We start from the raw sequence: 17,994 nt of genomic DNA on the forward strand, positions 1-17,994 counted from the left end.
GAGTATAAACATTGTGACACGAGATTTATATATATTAAGATATAAAATAATAATACAATATAAGTAAAAATGTGATATAGAATAATAATAGAACATTAGTAAAAAATGTGATATCTAATATATAAAATTCTCGTGTCACGGTGTTCGAACTTGAAGTCCTCTGAAACGGCTTGACTGATTTTTACCAAATTTAATATGCGTATTCAGTAGGTCTGAGAATCGGCTACTATCTATTTTCTATACCCCTAAGTGATAAAGGTTGTTCACACTTAAAAAAAAATTTTTATTTTTTTAACGAAATTTTTTGTTTTTATTTTTTTATGATACAGCATACAATAATACATACAACCATAAAATTTCACCCCTCTACGATCAACCCTTATTTTTTATTTGTAAATTAAAATATCAATTTTTTTTTGCAAAACAACGTTTGCGGGATCAGCTAGTAGTATATAAGAAAATGTAAAAGTAATGAGGAACGAATGAAAGGCGATACAGAGCGAAAGGGAAAGACAGTGGATTTGTGGAAAGAAAGAAATGAACGAAAAATAATATGAAGTATGAAAAAAGAGAAAGAAAATAAAAAAATGTATGTGAAAAAATTAAAAAAAAATGTAAATAAAAAGTCCCTGTCCCACACCAGATAGGGGGTACGAGAGGCTCCCAATAGCGGGGGCCATAAAAAAAACTGCTCGATCTAACAAAGCATCATCACCATTACTCAAGACAGAATATCCACTGCCGGGCATAAGTCTACCCCATTGATTTTCAATGAGATCTAGAGAAGGTGGTCTAAATCCAGCGTTATCTGGCGACCTTATGAAGGTAATCTTACCATCTTATGGGGTTCTATGCGCTTGCCGTGGTCCTCCGTTCCAAAGCCTTAAGGCTCCAGCGGACATCTGGTCTTCGCGCTACGTAGCCTACCTACTGCAGCTTACACTGTATCGGTTACTTATAAAGATAAAATTAATTTATTTAACATTGGAACCTTAAACAGAACTCTTATTGATCGTCATCTGTTTATTTGTTTATGACTTCTCTGCTTCACAAGGTTTGATAGAAGCAGGAAGAAACTCTACAACAACACATCGTTTAGTAAAGTTTAACAATACAGATTTTTATCAGTTATAGCCTAAATGAAATCAAAATAATCAGGCGACATAACAAGGATTCGTATTATAACATGAAAATGTAAGAAGAGAGCTTTACTCAAGTATCATTCCCTTTCCAGGTACAACAAATGGACAAGCGAAGGCAGACAGTCCGCGGTCTCCGCTTCAGCTTCCACATAAGCAGCAGTCGCAGGGTTCGTCTCCTGAGAAGATCAGACCCGTCCAACCGTCGCCGGTGCCCTCTAACAAACTGACCTCTATATCAGCTGCTCTTAATGAAGCATTCGCGGCCAGAGATGCGCCGCAAGAGTCGCCGAGGGACGTCCGGGATTCCCCGAAAGACTATCCTAGGGACCCCCCGCCTGCGCGACCAGCTGTGAAGCGGCAACCCAGTGAGCTGAAGACAAGAGGTCCACCTCCTCAGCCGCCGCCACAGAAGCCCATGCCTTTGGTGAGTCATGCATTCATAAGTTTTCAGTTAACAGTGTTTACCAATATGGCGTTCACGCTCTGCAATGGGGCAATTTGATTATTAGCCCTTTGGTCTATAACCGCGAGTCTGACTTGTGGTGAAAAATTTGTGCCATAAGTGAAAACCAGGAGTCTAACTCGTGGTAAAGAATTTGTGCTATAAACGAAGGGCACGAGTCAGACTCGTGGTAAAGAATTTGTGCCATAAACAAAAGCCACGAGTCAGGCTCGTGGTAAAGAATTTGTGCCATAAACAAAAGCCACGAGTCAGGCTCGTGGTAAAGAATTTGTGTCATAAACAAAAACCACGAGTCGTTAGGCTCGTGGTAAAGAATTTGTGCCATAAACAAAAGCCACGAGTCAGGCTCGTGGTAAAGAATTTGTGCCATAAACAAAAGCCACGAGTCAGGCTCGTGGTAAAGAATTTGTGCCATAAACAAAAGCCACGAGTCAGGCTCGTGGTAAAGAATTTGTGCCATAAACAAAAGCCACGAGTCAGGCTCGTGGTAAAGAATTTGTGCCATAAACAAAAGCCACGAGTCGTCAGGCTCGTGGTAAAGAATTTGTGCCATAAACAAAAGCCACGAGTCAGGCTCGTGGTAAAGAATTTGTGCCATAAACAAAAGCCACAAGTCAGGCTCGTGGTAAAGAATTTGTGCCATAAACAAAAGCCACGAGTCAGGCTCGTGGTAAAGAATTTGTGCCATAAACAAAAGCCACGAGTCAGGCTCGTGGTAAAGAATTTGTGCCATAAACAAAAGCCCTGAGTCAGGCTCGTGGTGAGGAATCGGTGCATAAGATGCCGCGTATTATTTTTGTCGACTGATTAATTGATTATGATTGCACCTTAGAAGTATAAGAATTACTGTTTGTACATAAACATTGTTTATTATTTCACATTTCTTTTCATTGCTCTGAAAAACATGTGTCATGAAAGGTAGACATTAAGCGCCAGTTCAGGTACGCGACTGAACAGATGAATGGCGCGGCGCGCGACCGATTCTCTTGTTATTTAATGGAATCAGGCGTTACCTCGCGGAAGTCCATCCTAAGTAAGAAAAGGACCAATATTTAGCCACTGCGCACATGGAGAGTACACGCACTCTGTGTTTGGCACTAATCGGTGTAACATAACTCCTGAAGATGCCCCGTGGAGGGGTGAAACACGTGTTGAGTGATTTGGCGGTGGCGGTTGTGTGATTCGCGTTGTTTGACGCATACGCATTTATCAGCGGGCTGGCGGGCGGTGCACTTTGTTGCACGACTACCACTGCATGTGCGGAAGTGGCTAAATATTGGTCCTTTTCTTAATGGTTCTCTTGTTTACTATAGCTCGCGCAGTTGGCAGATATCGTGCAGGCCAAGGGATTAAGGGGCCAACATGAAGTTTAAATACAGACACATAAAATGTTGAAAAATACTGGTTTAGAATATACTTTTGTGTCCTATTTAAATACTTTTAGTAAGTCCAAGGTACTAAAGGACAATCGTAGAACCTATTGCAAGCGTCCAGAAATCGTCGTATCTCGACAACTTCCAAATATATACTGCATTCAACTTACTCCGCTGGCTCAGTGATCCAAAGTGGGTCTTGGCCTCCGAAGCGAGAGACTTCCACTTTCCTCTATCTTGCGCCATCGTCTGCCATTGGTTGACATTCAATTCGCGCAAGTCTGTCTCAACGCGTTCGATCCAGCGATACCTGGGTCTACCCACTGGTCTTCGACCCCTCGGTTTTTCCAGGTACGCTACCTTCACGCTCCGATTCGATCCCATTCGCTCCAAGTGATCAAGCCAGCGGATTCGTTGAGCTTTATATTCGCCAATGATATTTGGCTGTGCTACTAAAGTCTGTGTTGCATTCAACATTAATAATAATTATTTAAACATTCGGTAGTAATTCAGGACAAAGCGGCTGAATAACAATATAAAAAGTATCCCAAACGTACGGAATGTGAATATTTGGCCAAACATTCGGCGCGTGTCATAACACGCAACGACGTCCAACGTGGTGTGCGTATAACTGTGTAAAGCAGGGGTCGCCAACCCGCGGCTCGCGAGCCACATGCGACTCTGAACTTTTATTGTGCCCGTGTTCTCTGTTCATTTTTGTGTAAAATTTTTCACCGTCAACCGATCGGGGCGGGGGCGGGGGAGGGGGCCTGACGGCAAGAAAGCTGGAGGTCGCTGAATGCGACCAGTGCAAGGACGATCATCCTTGAAGTCTAAAAGCTGATGATGATGATATTTAAAAAAAAGAAACTGTTTTATTTATGTTACAAAATGTCTTTTAAATCACTGGCAATAAATATGAAAGACTAAATGAAAATTGAATACATATATATTTATTTTTACTCGTTCGGGAAACTTTAAAACTAATTAACATTTTAACAGGCGAGTTATACATCAAGGGATCATTGCAAGTTTCCGCTTATAGCATTATTACATACACTGTCAGGACGTGCAAGAGGATCATAATCCTACACAGAAGAAAGTCACTCAATAAACTACCCATTATTAGTACTTTTACTTTTTCCATACTATGGTTGTCTGTAAGAGATTGCCTTGTGTGATAAGACCGCCCATTGTATCAATGTAAATGTATCTTATCGTGTACAATAAAGAATATTAAATAAATAAAATAAAAAAATAAACTCTATAGCGCATGCAGGGTGAACAAAAGTCTTACTAGATACATATGAACATATACTCACATAAACATGCCTATACACATATGCATACAATATATAAATAAATAAAAAAGTTGTTATTTTTAAATTCGGGTATCAAAGAAATCGTTCATGTATTTTCGCCTTAATGCATATGGATTGACACTAAAAACTAACGAACGAACCAAATTCTAATGCATTCAACTTTCGCGTAGCACGCCGTTCTATACCTTTGTCTATATGTGATCTATGAATATAATGAAACATTTTGCATACCTTTTAAATAGGTAGTTATTTGCGTTTCGCGTAAAATTAAAAATGTTCGAAAATGTCACCTATTTTTAAGGAAGTTGGCGACCCCTGATATATATCAATGTGTGCGTGCGTAACACACTTGCTGAATGAATTTTTTGACATCACCATGCGCCAGTGAAAGTTTTATAGTACTCGTCGATAAATATTGCACATTGACCTTTGGAAAGAGACAATTTAAATTACACTTGACAACGTAAATTCAATAGTACAATAAATACATTTAAAAACTTTTAAGTTAAACGGTTTTTTGATACCCATATTGTGGTGGTTGTGGAAAAATATGTACCTAGTCCGCCATATTGGAACGGCGTCCATCTTGAATTTAAAATTTTGACATTATAACCTTTCATTTGATACCCATATTGAGGGGGTTAAGGAAAAATACATAATCCGTCATTTTGTATCGGCGGCCATCTTAGATTTATAATGTTATTGATTTTATTATATTGTATTGTCATCTAAATTAAATGTGTGTACCAAATTTCAGATCAATCTGACAACGGGAAGGTGCTTAAATTTCAATTTCTAATTTTGACCCAAACAAATAAATTCCGTACGGGTCGAACTAAATAAAACCGTTTAAAATAGTTAAACTCAAAAAAAAAAGTAAATGACACCGTACTTTTACTTTTAGTCGTACTATCTTTAATAAATATTTCGTTATCCTTGTATTAAAGATAGTGTTTGGACAACATATAAAGGCGCTGTTATAGGTGTAAAAAGTTTTATCCTTTTCGATATATAGCTCAGAAAGAGGTTTAAAACATATACACCCCTTTTCCAATCATCATGTGTAAAGAGACAATTTAATTACGTTACTTTTTTATTTAATGGAATCAGGAGTTACCTTGCGGAAGTCCATCCAAAGTAAGAAAAGGACCAATATTTAGCTACTTCCGCACATGCAGTAGTAGTCGTGCAAAAAAGTGCACCGCCCGCCAGCCCGCTGATAAATGCGTATGCGGCAAACAATGCGAATCACACAACTGCCACCATCAAATCACTCAACATGCGTTTCACCCTTCCGCGGGGCATCTTCAGGAGTTATGTTACACCGATTAGTGCCAAACACTCTATAAAGTCACTCTGTGACTATGGCTAAATATTGGTCCTTTTCTTAGTTACTTTTTTAATCCAAATACAACAGGTCAATGACATGTGGCAAAATAAAGTTTACAGGGACAGATAATAATTAATTTAAATATATATTAATTCGAATTTTAAAATTTTTTCTTACTATATCACCATGGCGTTTATTATTATTTTTGGATTAGATATATCATACATTAACTGATAATACACGAGTTGTATATTTGCCCCTATATATCTTATAACATATACTACTGTATTTAAAAAGTAAAGTCAAATTGTCATTAAAATTTCGGGGGCTATATTAAGGTAGATTTTTTTTCATAGGTGGGTAGAACTGTCTATAACATTTGCAAAGCGTCTGTTTGTTCAAAGTTGGAATATCATTTGGCTCAATCGAAATCAAGAAAGGATGTTCTGTGTCTCGTAGGGTCGATGTCATTGGTTCCTCGCGACTTTTTGTCTAAAAATTTGACTCATATCGTTCCGTAACTACTGTGTTAGCCTGATATGTCTTCGTGCGAATTCTATCTATTCAGCTTACTCAAAAGGCTAATATGGGGATGCCATTTTGACACGATTAAGGAGATTAAAACCGTATTAAATAAGGTCTTGAAGGCTGTACTAAAAAAATACTATTTCTATTGTTACAAAGCACCAGTTACAGAACCCTTTCAACAATAAACACGGAACCCTAGGATAAGAAGTGCAGTAAACACGCGTGACCTTGAAATTATTTATAGATTTTTGTGCACGCTTCTCGAAAATTCTTATCGAGTACTATAACGAACTTACTAGAACCTCCGTAGTATAAATCGGTGTACTCCCCATGTCGACAGTGCAGTGTTATTTTTTTTATAAGATTATGATCTACGATCAGTGATACAAAGTGACTATTTGGTAAATTGTTTGGATAGTGATTTCTTGAGCGATTTTGAAGCGTAGTTTGGACTAAGCGAAAGTATACATTGTGTTAAAGTAGGGTGACCATCTGATTTGTGAATAAAGAACTCCTTGTGAACCAGTGGTGTTTCATTCCGAGTCAGAACACGCAGTACGTAAAACTATTGTTTCGAGGACTGGAAAAAGAGTTGGAGTAAGTGCGTTTTATTGGACAGGATAAATTGATTTGAAAGAATAAATAAAGACTTTGCATATTATAAACAAATTCACCTTATATTTAAACGGTTTTGTTTAGTTCGACCCGTACGGAATTTGTTTATTTGGGTCAAAATTAGAAATTGAAATTTAAGCACCTTCCCGTTGTCAGATTGATCTGAAATTTGGTACACACATTTAATTTAGACGACAATACAATATAATAAAATCAATAACATTATAAATCTAAGATGGCCGCCGATACTAAATGGCGGATTACATATTTTTCCTTAACCCACTCAATATGGGTATCAAATGAAAGGACTACACTAGTAAAACACGATGATTATGTCAAAATTTAAAATTCAAAATGGACGCCGTTCCAATATGGCGGACTAGGTACATATTTTTTCACAACCACCACAATATGGGTATCAAAAAACCGTTTAACTTAAAAGTTTTTTAAATGTATTTATTTGGTCAAAGTATTACACGACGAACAGTTAGCTGTAAAATTACGGAGCGGATTAAAATTAGTCTACTACAGGTGTGGGTTCCATCTGGTGAATGTGTTACCCACGCGTGAGTTTGTATATCCTTACGGAGACCAACTGTGTCACTCTCAAATAGCGCAGTGCGTGTGGGATCGTGTCGCTTTTTTTAGAAGTACCCACACCCACTTGTACGATGCGAGCGTGATTTTAATTCGCACAAATTCCATCACGTTTTGAATTTCTGATATAACAATGGCGTTGTTTTTTGTATTGGTTGATCATTTTGATGAATGAAGTCCACGTACTGTAATTTGTCAAACAAGATTCGGATAAAAAAAATAGAATTGATATGTAAAGACAGTATTTTTTATTAATATTCAACGCATTATGTTTTATAAGCTTAATGGCGTTCTGTTGTACAAAATATTACGTTTCGTACAGAATAAACTGTTTCTGTCCATAAACCGAAAGGATATTTCGGTATACATTTTGGGAATGTAAAAATTGGAAGAAACAAATGGCAAGTGTAGGCGTAATATATCTTACACAACAACGACACTTGCCCATGTGACGACTCCACGGTACAAACTTTTCACCACTTTTTTTTATGGCCCCCTCTCGTACCCCTAATTAGTTGGGATCAGGGTCTTTGTTTACAAATAAGTTTTTCAGATTTTTTTTATCTTGATTCTTCACTCACTGTCATACTTCTCAATTTCTTTTATTCTTACCTTATTTCCATCACAATATCTTTCATTTTGTTCTTTCATTCCTTCTCGCTTTCATCGCCTTCCTTCCATCATCTTATTACTCTTAGGTGGCTAGGTAAATTTCTTTTATTCTTTATTTTATTATTTAAATATACTATTTTTTCATCACAGTTTTCTTTGGGTTGTGCTTTCTTTACTTTTCATCACTTACTCAGACTCTGCTCCCGATTCGAATTCAAAAGACGTAACCACGTGACCTTATGTGAAAACCTCATCAGGAAAAAATCTAAGGCAGAATGTTTTGATGAGTTGGCCCGGTACATTGTCTTAAACCTCAAAATATTTAACGGTCTATAGCGCTTGGGCAGCGACTTTAAAATAATGTACCAACTAATGTATAATTGAGTAAAACTTACAAATTGTATTGTTTATATGTCTTCATTTTAGCTGTATTTACTCATAAGAGAAATTGTAATTAATGATAAAACTGTCGTGATTCGCAGCTGGAGAAGAAAGACCCGTCTTAAATAGCGGCAACCCTCTGTCAACTGTCTGCGCGCTGTAAATGCGAAAAAAAATGTTCCAGGCATTGTCGTCAACATAGGCTACATTAATACTGTTAGGACTTCATATTTTTCTCATTTCATATAATTTTTTATTATTTACAACAAATAGTTTTCAATATTTAGTTTTTTTTTCTTCATTTTTGTTTCTTATATCTCCAATATTCAGTAAGGAGTAAGATACGGACCTTGAAAAAAGCCGATCTTGGTCTTGTCAGTGTTTCCCAAAGTGGAGCCCACGCATTTTTTTCTGTCGATATGATTTTTTTGGTCCCAATATTCAATTACAGGTAAGAAGCAGACCTTGCAGTAAGCCGATCTAGGCCGTATAGATCAGTATTTTCCAACTTTCAGGGTTCAATTCTCAAATGCACTCGACACTAGTTTAACTCTCCGGGCAATTTAAACGCAATTATAGATTTCAGTGCCAAAATAAACGTTGAAAGCATATTTTTAAATAATACGGTAAGGTGGGGCATGGCGCAAAAAAGTTTGGGAATCACTGGTATAGACGCTTCCGAGATGTGATGCTGTAGGGGGACATGCTACAAATCCAATGAATTGCATTCTCGATGTCAATATGGAAAACATAGTTAAAAAACTGATTGAAAAAATATATGGAAAAGGTCCAAGTGGCCTTGTAGGTCCAAAGATAGGACCAGGTGGCGCATGGTAAGGATTACTCTGTGTTCAGGGTACCATGACCGTTAGTAATGACAACGATGCAGGTGTGCGTGTCGAATCTGATGATATCCAGGAACACATTTGGATGAACCGAAGGTAGTTCTCTTACCGTCCGAGTTTCAGCGCCCTAGCAAAACAACAATAAAAAACTACCATAGATAATCTAATATATAACATTCTCGTGTCACGGTGTTCGAACTTGAACTCCTCTGAAACGGCTTGACCGATTTTTACCAAATTTTACAAGCGTATTTAGTAGGTCTGAGAATCGGCTACTATTTATTTTTCATACCCCTAAGTGATAAGGGTTGTTCACCCTTAAATTTTATTTTTTATTTTTTTGACGAAATTTTTTGTTTTTATTTTTTAATGATACAACATACAAAAATATATACAACCCTTAATTTTCACTCCTCTACGATCAACCCTTATTTTTAAATCGAAAATTAAACATATTTTTTTTTGCAAAACAACGTTTGCGGGATCAGCTAGTTTAATTATAGAATTTAAGTAATAGAAATGTGATATAAAATAACAATGTAATTATGAAAATGTAAAAAGAAAAGAGGAATGAATGAAAGGTGATACAGAGCAAAAGTGAAAGACAGCAGAATTGTGGCATGAAAGAATAGACCGAAAGACAATGTCAAGTATGAAAGAAGAGAAAGTAAATAATGAAAAATTATGTGAATAATTAAATTTGCCCGTAAAGTCCCTGTCCCACAAAAGATAGGGGGGTACGAGAGGCCCCCAATAGCGGGGGCCATACGAAAAAAAAACCATTGACAATTTAACTCATATTAAATATTTTTTTTTTATTAATTCTAATTTGTATCGCTGGTGTTTTTTTTTACAGTATTTATCTTTCGCTTTAACTAAACGCAGACAGTTGGGAGAGGGTTGCCGCTATTTGATACGGATCTTTCTTCTCCCTGCTGCGAGGCACGACAGCGTTTTATATTATTATTTTTTTTTACACAATTTTCACTTATGGGTAAATACAGCTAAAACTTATACATATTAACAATACAATTTGGAATACACAATTATATATTAGTTGCTACATTATTTTATTTAAGTCGCTGCCCAAGCGCTACAGACCGTTAAATGCCTTGAGATTTAGGACAATGTGCCGGGCCAACTCATCAAAAGATTCTGCTGTAGATTTCTTCTTGAGAATAATAAACTAATAAACATATTAATAAACCAAGTGAAAAGTTTCAAAAGATCCTTGAAAATGTGTGTCGTAAGACATTATTCAAGTGTGTGATAACAAGTAGATAGAGAGTGCTAGCGGGCCGCGCCCGCAGATATGGTGCAGTGCGTGTTCTAAAACTGAAGCCTCCTCCGCCGGGCCCGTCGCGAGCCGCCAGAGTGCGCACTCAGCACTCTAAGACGCACATACTTGAATATTCAAGACTGGGTAACACTGTCGGTATTTAGCATTTATACATATACAGGTTGGTTGTAATTGTAAAAGCCTTAAATGTGTGAATGTATAGTTCACTTGTCAATTAATGTATGGTAAACCGTATCCAATAATAAATGGTTTCAGAAATGATAACGTAATAATAATAAAAATTAGTATTTGTTTACTATCTGTCCTTGTAGATTTTGTAATGTCAGAAGTTATTGGTCTGACGCATTCCAATAGTTTCAAAGCGATGAATTTACAGGGTGATCGGAAATAGGTATAGAAATTAAAAAATTTTGCTGACAAATAAGATGTGTTTATTCCTTTAAAAAATTTAGACCTTTGATCATTCAATCTTTGTAGAAATGAGCTTTAATTTATTTTTGATGCGCTATGATTTGAGAACGATATTGCAAATTTCGTTCATCTTTGGTTTATAAGTTTAAATTTGAAAAGTTGAAAAAAGTAATTGGACAGTTTGCTATAAACTTCGCGCGTTTGACTGTTCGCTGTGAACTTCGCCCGTTTGACTGTTCGCTATGAACTTCGCTCGTTTGACAGTTCTCTTTGAGCTTCGTGCGTTTGACAGTTCGCTATGAACTTCTCTCGTTTGACAGTTCTCTTTGAGCTTCGTGCGTTTGACAGTTCGCTATGAACTTCGCCTGTTTGACTGCTCGCTGTGAAATTCGCCCGTTTGACTGTTCGCTATGAACTTCGCGCGTTTGACATGTCGCTGTGAACTTCGTTCATTTGACAGTTCGCTATGAACTTGTGTTTTTCATTTTGCTACGAATGTCTCGCGTTTGACAGTTTACGCGCTGCAAATTTATATAGTCATTAATAATTTACATTAAATCTTTAACATTTTTTATTACTAAATACAGTTATCGTCCTGAGATGTTACCTGATTTATTTTTGTGTATAAGAATGAGAATGGCTAATAGCTTTTGGCAGTAACTCTGTCGGCACAGGTTGTTTTATTTGAAAATATTCAATTTGGCCAACACCGTTTATATAATAAATCTAACTATATTCTAAACCAAGATCAATGACGTAGCTTAGATAATTGGTCGTCTGACGTGACAGTTGGCGAGTTGGCGAAAACCAATGACCGTTGGAGCCGAACGGTTTTCGATCACGAGCTGGAAGACGCTTGGTAGACAGTCCCTCCACTAGTTAGACCGACGATATAGTCAAGGTCGTGGAAAGTAGCTGCATGCAGACAGCGCAGGACTGTTCATCATCTATAAAGAAGAAGAGTCTTACCCTAACAGAAATTAGGCTTTTTCATCGTGCAGAACAGGTGTTCGCTTGGTTCCGCTTCAGTCTCCTCTACTACTACTACTATTTAATGGAATCAGGCGTTACCTCGCGGAAGTCCATCCTAAGTAAGAAAAGGACCAATATTTAGCCACTTCCGCACATGCAGTGGTAGTCGTGCAATGAAAGCGCGGTATAGGATGTAGCAATCGGTCTTTTTGAAATTACTTGGGGGAGGTTCTATGTCCTGTCTATAAACAGATGAATTTATAGCTTACTTGTTAGTAAATAGGTTTCAAAGTTATACACACTTTTTCAAGCATCACGTATAAAGTAATAACTTAATTATGTTACTTTTTTTAATTAAAATATATATAACAGTATACAGGGACACTACAGAGAGAGATAGAAGATTATAATTAATTTTACTGGACTAGTTTGTCCTGCGAAAGATGCCATACAGACAAAATGATAGTCACTTATATGATGCTTGCAATAACATACCATTGGAGTGAATAAAAAGACGCAAGTGTATTGCAATGTTATCAAGTACGTGATTAGATATCTCGAACGCGAGATACAAGATAACACATGACAAACTATGTACGAACGATGTCTGTCATTTGAAGACAAAGTAACCTTGTAATTGAAATACAAGGCTAGGTTAGCATAGAGAACATCGTCTCATTGAAGAGTAAAGAGGAAAACCAAAAAAAGGCAATAGTGATGATCTAGCTGGTATGAGATGTGGAAAATATGTGCCATATAGATAGCAAGAAAGTAAATAAATAATAATAAATAAATTGTTTAAAATAATAGAGATGAAATAGTAGAACTCTGAAGGAAAGGCGAAGTGAGGCGATGTGTGGAAAGGAATGAAAGACATTTTTGCTTCACGCCTCCACACTTATACCGTCAATTGGTAGTCTTTATATAGGGTTAATATTTTCCATGTCACGTGGGGCGTATACGACCCCCTCTGCACTTTCCGTTCAGGCCATTTGTGGTTCTCATTGAAAAATAAAAGGAGTTTTAAAAATTTTATTTTAGGGTCGAATATATACTTCACATCACGTACGCGTGTACCTGATGCATATTAAAATTTATAACTTTATTCCGCTAATTATAGCTTTGCGGTGTTGAAAGTAATTATATATATATATATATATATATATATATATATATATATATAATTAAATATATATGTATATATATAACTAAGTCGTTGGTCCAATCACGGCGCGTCCTCCTACTCCTGGCTACCACTAGAGAATCTTTCCGCCCCAATGGTTCCTGGTACATTAAATGTAAGTTTCAGCCCATGGATGATATATATATATATATACATATATATACATATATATATATATATATATATATATATATATATATATATATATATATATATATATATATATATATATATATATTAGCTGATTCCGCAAACGTTGTTTTGAAACAAAAAAATTTTTTTAAGTGTGAACAACCTTTATCACTTAGGGGGTATAGAAAATAGATAGTACGAGTAGCCGATTCTCAGACCTACTGAATACGCATATTAAATTTGGTAAAAATCAGTCAAGCCGTTTCAGAGGAGTTCAAGTTCGAACACCGTGACACGAGAATTTTATATATTAGATATATAATCTTCCCATAGATATCTTAAGGGGATGTTTATGCCGTGCAATGGCATCAATGGGCTGAAACTTACACTTTGGGGTACCGAAAGCCGTTGGGGCGGAAAGATTCTCTGGTGGTAGCCAGGAGTTGGGGGCCGCGATTGCACCGACGACTTAGTTGAGATCGCGGGAGATCTCCGGATACGGCCAGCCGTCGTGGTGTGTTCGGAAGAGGTATAAGCCTTGCAGTGGGCGTCTACAGGCTGAAAAAAAAAAATTTAGGTTAAAAATATGTGTACTGCGAATGAAACAGTTATTTTCCTGGCAATAAATGATTTGTCTTATAATAATATGTTTAAATTATCATTTACGAAAAATAGCATTATCGCTGCCATTTTATTGTCCTGTCTAAATATGACATTGTCTTTGTTGGTCGGAGTTAATTACCATATGGTCAGAGCAGATGGATCGTACGGATGTCCGTCCAGATGTTTAGTAAGTTATTCAGCGAAGTCACTAATGCTCCCCGCACACGGCTACTTTTTGCAGACTAACATTTGTTTTAAAAAATATGTTTGAGGGTAGTTTCGTATTTACGCGTATTTACTAACGCTAGTTAAAAAATATTTTTGAGGGTAATCCCGTAATTAATTAAATTAGCAATTAAATCCCGTAAAGTAGCAATTGCTAGGGCTTGTTATAAAATATTTTTGAGTTTAGACGGGCGTTTACATCGCAGAAGCCATCGGATCTCTCATATTATATTGTTAAAAAGTTTGATTTTTTCACCAAAATTATATAATAATCTTTGTTTTAAATTTAAAATTGAAACTATATGAACTATGTGGAACTTGGTATGATGACTCATTTATAGAGTTGATATTATAATGTATATATCGAACATTGTCGAATTTAATTTGAAAAGAGCAAGTGTTTAGTTTCTGGTTTGCTCATTGCAGATCAGCGTTAGTCGGTGGCAGCTTACTGCTTGTAATGTTAAAATTATCGACAATACAAAAGCGCATGTAAATGTCTACTTGAATAAATTTTGATTTGAATTTAAAATAAATACATTTAAAAAACTTTTAAGTTACGGTTTTTTGATACCCATATTGTGGTGGTTGTGGAAAAATATGTACCTAGTCCGCCATATTGGAGCGGCGTCCATTTTGAATTTTAAATTTTGACATAATCATCGTGTTTTACTAGTGTAGCCCTTTCATTTGTTACTCATTTTGAGGGGGTTAAGGAAAAATATGTAATCCGCTATTTTGTATCGGCAGCCATCTTAGATTTATAATGTTATTGATTTTATTATATTGTATTGTCATCTAAATTAAATGTGTGTTCCAAATATCAGATCAATCTGAAAACGGGAAGGTGCTTAAATTTAAATTTCTAATTTTGACCCAAATAAATAAACAAATAAATTCCGTACGGGTCGAACTAAATAAAGCCGTTTGAAAAAAAAGGTTTTCAGAGGCTACATCTCCGATGTGTGTAATATTATCGCCCTTTGCAAAACGTCTTAAGGCATTACGCGGATTAGAAAATGGCAGTCGGTCTGCGGGCGGGAACAAAGCCGATTCGGGTACACCGATACGTCTGCCTAATGACTTCAAATCTAATTTACAAAGGCGGCACAACCAGAGGAAATTAGCCGTCGGCTAAACCAATAGCCGTGTATAAACGCACTGAACTCCGAGCCTAACTTATGACGATACAATCTGTAACGACAGCGAGTGTTTAATGAAACATTAGTTTTTAGTTTTAATGTACTGAACCAGGGCTGTCAATAGGTAACATTGGCCAAAATTTCGATTATTAACTAGGGCCGTGAAAAAAGATAAGAGACAAGTAGACGCGGCGTGGGTAATCCACCACTAGTTAGACCAGAGTTCCCCAAAGTTTTTTGTGTCGTAGACCCCTTGCCATGTTTTTCCGTGTCGGGTAGACCCCCTACTTACCTGATATTGATTTCCTGTAAATTTCTAACTGTAGTGAAGTTTATTGTTAAAAACTTAAAGTAAATACCCATGTTAATTTATACATTTATTAATTGAATTTTAATTAAAACTACTCAAAATAATATATTGTATCTATTATGTAAAATATACGTAACATTAAATAAACTATAAATAAAATAACATAAGCAATAAGTCAATATTTTTAGTTCGTATTTATAAAGTGACGAATTGAACAAGTCAGTGCAAGGTAGCGAAGCTCTGAGACTGCGACTCTCAGGTTTTTACAAGTTCAAAATGTATTGCGACCACAAAGCGAATACCAACATCCTACAACTTACACAATTTTATAAACATATATAATAATTTTTTTACTTCATAGGTACTTTTATTAATAATGTAAATGTTTTCATATTATAAGATAGTATGATGTAAGTAAATAGGTACTATCAGTGTATGTGTTGAGATCCACTATCGTGGACCCCCAAATTTTTTTTCGCTGACGTAGACCCCTTGCAGGTTGCCATAGACCCCTAGGGGTCGATATAGACCACTTTGTGAATCACTGAGTTAGACCAACCACATACAGTACCCGGCGATAAATATTACACATCGACTTTTGGAAAGAGACAATCGGTTAATTTCGGCTTCGTAGAGCGTTATCTCTGTCGCACGAAATACAACGACTGACAAAACGTTACACAGGTATTGTATATATTTTTTTATTACAAAGCGACTACTTAACATATCGACAGCACATAAGTAATGGTCTTTGTTTGAACATGGGGAACTTGTGACTCAGAAGCACGTTGTGTCACACGCTATGTTGGTGATTCATTGCGGAGTGACTAATTGATGTTTGTTGATGTTTTTATCTGTTCTATCATGTTACTTATGTGGCTATAACAAATAGTGTATACGTAATATCGTTTCAGATGCAGGACGCCCACTGATGGACATCAGTCTTAAATACAATAATAATTATTTATGTTACAATTTAACACGTTGAACGCCATGGTGGACACCATGTGTCCGACAGCATACTGTCCCCTGGGACCACACCATTAAATCGAAAATCGTCAAAAAATCGCCAAGATGTTTTTTTGCAAATATTGTCAGTAAAACCCTTAAAAATAATGGGCGACTTTCGGAAACAGCGATTTACATATTATTTTTCAGCGGGGCCGCGCGGGTCACATGCCTTGGTAAAAACAGTCGAAACACTGTCCGTTGGCTCCCCAGAGGCTTCTGAAGTGATCGAGGGCATGCGGACACGTGGTGTCCGACGCGGCCTCTTGGACCCAACATGATGGCAGTCACATGGTGTCCGTCGCGGCACACTGAACTAAACATGGTTATTAGTCTGGCGTTCAACGTGTTAATAAATTTTATTTATCACTATCTGTGCCCGCGACTACGTATGCGTGGAATATTATATTTCAATTTTTTTTCTAAAACTAAAGTAGCCAAAGTTATTCTTTATTACATCAGCTACCTGTCAGTGTAAGTCCCGTCAAAATCGGTTCAGACATTTTCAACATTAGCAGATAAACTGATAGACGGACAAATTAAAAAGGAATGTAAGTTTTGTAGTAATATATACATATGTATATATACACACACACACACACACACATATATATATATATATATATATATATATATATACATATATATATATATATATATAGGCGTGTAGTAAGTAGCGGTTATTTTAATATTACTCCGCTGGCTCAGTGACCCAAAGTGGGTCTTGGCTTCCGAAGCGAGAGACTTCCACTTTTCTCTACCTTGCGCCATCGTCTGCCATTGGTTGACATTCAATTCGCGCAAGTCTGCCTCAACGCGATCGATCCAGCGATACCTGGGTCTACCCGGTGGTCTTCGACCCCTCGGTTTTTCCAGGTACGCTTCCTTCACGATCCGATCCCATTCGCTCCAAGTGACCAAGCCAGCGGATTCGTTGAGCTTTATAATCGCCAATGATATTTGGCTGTGCTACTAAAGTCTCAATTTCGGCATTCTTTATTTTAATATTACAAACAGACATTGCAATTTTATTTATATGTATAGATTTGATTCAATTTTGAGGTCTCCAAATTAGGTATGATAGTGGTATGTACCAGCCCAAGCTGTTTCCCCTGGAGCTCGTGAGATTCGCGACTTTTAAAGAGGTTAGGTTAGGAAAGTTCTGCGTACTGCCATCTCATATCCGCCGAATCCGAAATGCCATTTTGGACGCAGTGAGAGTCCGGTCCAAAAAAATCAATTTGAGATCTTACATAATCCTTCATTAAACTTGTCCAGTGCGTTTTGCAGCAGTCTTGAACTTTTTATGTCGATATATAGGCCTCTCACGGATCATTTAAACCAGAGTTCCCCAAACTTTTTTGTGTCGTAGACCCCTTGCCATGTTTTTCCGTGTTGGGTAGACCCTCTACTTACCAGATATTGATTTCCTGTAAATTTCTAACTGTAGTGAAATTTAGTGTTAAAAACTTAAAGTAATAACACATGTTAATTTATACA

The 17,994-nt window shown here is 36.8% G+C and overlaps 1 protein-coding gene across 1 annotated transcript in view; it reads left to right on the forward strand.

The window, feature by feature from the left end:
* Vrp1 (Verprolin 1) overlaps positions 1 to 17,994 on the forward strand; it is a 50,339-nt gene that overhangs the window by 10,482 nt on the left and 21,863 nt on the right. The window contains exon 2 of the mRNA XM_068777222.1: positions 1,235 to 1,566. Coding sequence (XP_068633323.1) covers positions 1,235 to 1,566 — 332 coding nt within the window. The remainder of the gene's footprint in view (positions 1 to 1,234; positions 1,567 to 17,994) is intronic.

This window comes from Battus philenor, unplaced genomic scaffold (genome assembly GCF_028537555.1).
Source record: "Battus philenor isolate CCGP_79_NKW_IND1 unplaced genomic scaffold, ilBatPhil1.0.hap1 SCAF_13, whole genome shotgun sequence".
Classification (NCBI taxonomy): Eukaryota; Metazoa; Arthropoda; class Insecta; order Lepidoptera; family Papilionidae; genus Battus; species Battus philenor.